Source organism: Aplidium turbinatum, chromosome 3, assembly GCF_918807975.1.
Source record: "Aplidium turbinatum chromosome 3, kaAplTurb1.1, whole genome shotgun sequence".
Taxonomy (NCBI): domain Eukaryota; kingdom Metazoa; phylum Chordata; class Ascidiacea; order Aplousobranchia; family Polyclinidae; genus Aplidium; species Aplidium turbinatum.
Window position 1 is genome coordinate 17,799,526 of NC_137474.1, and position 5,537 is coordinate 17,805,062.

At 39.0% G+C, this 5,537-nt stretch overlaps 1 protein-coding gene across 1 annotated transcript; it reads left to right on the plus strand.

Moving 5' to 3' along the window:
• The first annotated feature begins 391 nt into the window (after window positions 1-391).
• Window positions 392-1,925, plus strand: LOC145766599 (uncharacterized). The gene has a single exon (XM_082578317.1). It carries the CDS (start codon window positions 392-394, stop codon window positions 1,277-1,279), a length of 888 nt encoding a protein of 295 aa, XP_082434443.1. The 3' UTR covers window positions 1,280-1,925.
• Window positions 1,926-5,537: the final 3,612 nt, after the last annotated feature.

The following is a 5,537-nucleotide window of genomic DNA, read 5'->3' on the forward strand; positions in this document are numbered from 1 at the left end:
CTTTGCACAAAACGATTTTAAACTTTGAGGAAATGTTCAGTTAAAGTAAGTCACACGTATGTTCTAATTTATATGATAAGTGGAGAAATCAACCACCCCTGTATATCAATTTTAGGCTACACTGCATTTTGCAATGAATCTTATTTTGTTTTGTATCTTATGTGTTTGCATCTGAATATGAATGTGACATTCACTTGCTCCAAGTTTAGTTGTGGTTGATTCCATGAAACACATCCTTTAAACTTTGTTTTGTGCTGACGAAAATCCATTCTCATGCTCAGAAAGCTCTTTGGAAACCTCTTTGAAACCTAATTTCATTCTTTTGTTGCAGATATTTGGCAGTTTCTTTTCAGTTTTTGGGATCTGGTTTGTTCTGAATGAAGCTTCTTTCATGAACTCTTATCTTATTGACGAAGTTCGGAACAAAACAGAACATGTCCATCAAATAAATGGGAAAGTGCCTCAGCCGAAAGTGGAGGTGGCGAGAGAAATCAATCAAAAGAATCAAACTATTACTTTAATAGGCGCTATCCACAACCACACTATAGGATCAGGTTTGAACATCACTGTTCGAGAAAAGAGTAAACAAATCACCAATAAGCATGCTAAAAATATCATTTGCTACTCTCTGTATGGTTCAAATCCTCGATATACAGATGGTGCTGTCGCCAATGCAAAACTTTACAAGGAAATATATCCTGAATGGACAATGCGCGTGTATTACGATAACACTGTTCCCAAAAACATCACAGATCAACTGATAACGGCAGATGTAGAACTGGTGAACATGACAGGCTCCAAAATGAATAAAATGTCATGGCGCTTTCAAGGAGCTGCAGATGCAAACAGATCTTGTTCCAGGGACATAGATTCACGTTTATCATTGCGTGAAAAAGCTGCCGTTGATGACTGGATAAAATCTGATAAGAAGTTTCATTTGATGCGTGACCATCCAAACCATTCGAGCTTTGCTATATCTGGTGGCATGTGGTGTTCCAAGACCATTCCAAATATGATTAAGTTACTGGCGGGCTTACGTAGTCAAGCATATTTAGTGGATATGAATTTTTTGAACAGAGTGATATGGCCCATGGCACGGAAAAGTTCGCTGCAACATGACGCCTTCTCTTGTCAGAAATGGGGAGCGCTACCGTTTCCAAAGAATCGAGAAGGCACTGACTTTGTCGGCAATGTGTACATGAACGGAAAAGGTGTTTCCACTGTTAACAGCACGTATAGGAAGAAGATAGATGAGAAGTGTTTGAAAGACAACTCCTGAGTAGTCAATGTTAGCAGACAAGTGTTGGACTGTGGATTAGGCTATTAGAAATATAATTGTTTTATAGACCATGGAATTGGTGTATATATTTTATTGTGATAGGCTACAACCAGAAAGATGTACTTGTTCATTGGCCTCAAACACAAATTGCTCTGAGGGTCAAATGAATAGTTGTAAATTAACCCGAGGCCTTAATACCTTATCGCACTGCGGAAAGTTAAGCTTTCGATTTTCTAAATTTTGCGGACGAGTTCATCAGAGTTTTTGATTCATACTCTCCTTACCTCGACTCCCCAATCTGGCCCTCCTCCCTGGGAGCATCACCGCTCCCCACCACCTCGGGTGTGGTACGGTACACGACATCTGGGAGAAACCTTCTTGGGCGAGACCATGTGGACGACGGCCGAAGTGGGCGACGGTAGCGAAAGTTTAGCCGTTCGGAACCGTGGTGACCTATATAATTTATCTAGTTGTTTGTGCATTTGGTTGAAACATTTTTTGACAGGCAGCAGAATCTTCCGTCAACCACTGCGAAGTTGTGATTGCGTGTGACTTCAAGTCTTAAAATGTAATGACTGTCAGTCACAATGTTTTCTGTAAACTGCTGATGCGCCTATACGCAGCGTCATGAGCATTCAGATTAAAAAATATCAGTTGACGTTCAGTAGGCATAAGTTATAATTTTAACGTGGGCACTTAAAATGGGGAGAGTGGGGTTAGTTGGAAGGCGGGGTTAGATGAAAAATTATCATTTTTTAAAATCTCGATGAATTTTTTTAATATTTACTGCCACCATGTGATGTAGTTTATAAAAACACATAATCCATGTTAGTTTCGATTTGTTGAGTCAAGTTATGCCTGTTTGGCAGACAATTTTGTATTTTCTTACTTTCGAAGTAAAATTTTTGGCGCTTTAAGAAACATCTTTTGCGTCGATGTCGTTAAAGATAGGCAGAAGTTTTTTGGTGTGTGTCAGCTGTAGGTGTTCTACTTCTACAACACCAAGAAATAAACAAATTTTAGTCAAATGCACCATGTTTGAATATTTTAGGAAAATAGTTTATCATATGCCAATGGGGCTAGTTGGAAAATAGAGGGTATGGGGTTAGTTGGAAAATGTTTTAATACCAGTATGACGATGTAATATGATGCGAGTATATCGTCGTGGTATGATAGTACTTATAGTATAAGCTCCAATGTACTTGTTTCAAGCAGATATACTGGTAAAATTTGAATAGCTTGGAAAGTGCAATATATACGGTATCACAAGTTTTAAGAATGAGTTTATTAAAAAACGTTTTTACGGTGATTAGGTGTAGAATTTACAGCATTTTGATTTCAAAGCAAGTAAACATATCTGCTTACAACCCCATGTAAATGTTTGTTGGTTGAAAAAAGAGTGTCCAGTTAATTAGTGTGCAGTAAACTGAAGTTTTTCAACTAACCCCAGGCATGGGGTTAGTTGGAAAACCAATTGTATGTTTGTTTATTTTAAATTGCATTAAAAATTAAATTGACTAAATACTTAGTTTTAGTTGTATGATAGTGGACAACATAGGTGATAATTTAAGCTACTTCAAGTTTTCAGGTTATGTACCAATTGTTTTAAATTCCACTTAAAAAAAAACAACTTTCCAACTAACCCCAGTCTCCCCCTACTGCAGTAATAGCTACTGATTTGCGTGTGGTTAGTACAACAAGGTGTGTCCTCTACTACTGAAAACTTATACCTACTGAACGTCAACTGATATTTTTTAATCAGAATGCTCTAGTCTAGACGCTGCGTAGGCGCATTAGCAGTTTACAGAACACATTGTGACTGACAGTCATTACATTTTTAGACTTGAAGTCACACGGAATCAGAACTTTGCAGTGGTTGCCGGATGATTCTGCTGCCTGTTGCTTATTCCAAAAATTTTTTCAACAGAATGCACCATCAGCATCGGTATTGCGACTGACAAGTTTCGATAGCGGTTAGGAAGCGTTCATATCGTATTGAGGTCTTCGTTTGTCTTTTTTCTGAGGTGTGCCGTGACGCCGCAAAGCAACCAGATAAATTATATAGGTCACCACCGTTCCGAACGGCTAAACTTTCGCTACCGTCGCCCAAATGTCGTGTACCGGTATGGTAGACCGGTAAGATTGATTGAATTTATTCCATCGCCTAATTTTCTTGATGTGTCATTGTTATGTATAACATGAAAAGTTATTTGTCCTTAAGATAATCCTATTGGGTACCGCTAAACTACACGAGAGTTTACATCTCCAGCAGGTTTGTATAAGAATTGATAACCTCAGCATGAAAGGATTGTCAAATTTCAGCGAATACTGAATGTGTTAAATGAGAGCGCACCAATTTTTTCCATGTTGAACAAAATTGTGTTGGCCTCGTGACCAATAATTACTGTTAGTATTCTCATCGTCAGTTGTGCAACATGACATGTGCTTCACTCATCGTAGATCATTTTGCTCGTTGCTTGGTAACCTTTAAATTTCTTTTTTTAGCTGGTATTGAAATCTTGCGTGCGATATACTACTTTGATTGCTTCACAAATGTAGATACAAACGACCTGTTTTAGCATGATTTTGCGGATTCGCTGTAGTAATAGTAGTTTGCGCTAGCTTTCGGAACACAGTGCGTAAGTCATATGCATGTCATAAGTCATATGCAACCATGACGAATGGTGTTGGAGTCAGTGTGTCGTTGTTTTACTGTGTAGACTGAGGTTCTTTTTTTCAGCTTGAGGCTGCTGTCTGTTGAGTTTGTTTGTTGTAAAATTTGTCGAATCAGTTGATTAGTACATTAGGTAACGTAATTTTTCTCTCTCGGCACGGTTGTTGATCTTTGGACTATGCCTAGGTATGAAAATAGCCTCTTTGAAGCCCAACTGCACAGTGTCGTTCTCTCTGGCAATGCTCGTAAATTCAAAGTCGACGCTGCACTGTTGTTGATGATTAAAGACGGAATTTTTATGAAAGCTAAGGTGTTCTTTCAGGCAGGAGTGGAATGGGCAGATTGTGCTGCTTAAGTAGGTTTCCTTGCAGTTCTTGTGTATGATCTTGTAGACACAATTCTTGGTGGTACACATGCCGTTCCATAGTGGTGGACAGTCTTGTAGCCGGTAAAGTTCGGATTTTTGTCGTTTTTGAAGGGCGTTTCGGAGGGTTCATGAGCGTCGGAAAAGGCGGACTGGCACATCAAAGTCTTTAAAGACTTACTTTGCGGTATACGCAGCGTCGCTCGTAAAAGAAATTCAAAATGCATTGGTTTATGTGGTGTTTGGGTGTTTGTTGTCGTCGTCTGGGTAGTTGCTTGGAGAATTCCTTGGGGTATCCGTTGTCTCCGGCCGTCTTCTTGAATTCCGTCAATTGTAGTGTTACTCTGTTGAGTGAGGAACATCTATCCTTTCTTCACTGTTCTTCATGTAGGAATATGTTTTTTTTTTGGTACTTGTGGTAGGCTAGGGCCGAGTCGATGTGTGAAATTAGTTTCGCCTTTGCTTTCTTCTGATAAAACTCCTGGTGGATTGCACCGTCTCTGTCGCTCATTATGGTGAAGTCGAGTAATGAGATAGCGTTGTCTGCTGTTGGTAGTTATATTTCGAGTTTCGAAGACGCCTGACAAGAAACAAACTCAACAGAAAGTAATCAAAGCAGCAGTCTCAAGCCAAAGAAAAGAACCTGATAAAATAACAATGCACTGACTCAAACACCATTTGTCATAGCACATGACTGAGGAACTGTATTCCGAAAGATAGTTCAAACCGCTACCACCACAATGAACCAACAGCATCAGGCTAAAACAGGTCATTTGTATCTACATTTGTGAAGCAAACAACGATCATGCTGCTAAAAGCGAAACTCTATCTTGCATATTTCATTGAATTTGTTGTTTTTTGCACGTTCAGCTGTTCACAGCTACATGGTTCTGTTCTATGTTTTACCATGTATTGTGCAGATAAACGTTACCAGATCAAAATTTTGAAGACATCTGTCGTGTTTGATTGACGAAACGTCAACTGCCATTGGTGGTAAACAAAATATTCGTATGATAGTGTTACGGTTCTTTCTATCAGGGAGTCTCTTATACGTAAAGAGATTTTGGAAAGATTGCTAACGTAGTTTACTGGAACGTCAGACGGTAAACAGTTAATTAAATAGTCGAATAGTTCTGGTAGCCAGTTCAACAGTAACAACTTTTGTAAGAGCTTGAAAGCATGCACTAATCAGAACATGTTTAATTGGCTACCGTCCAATT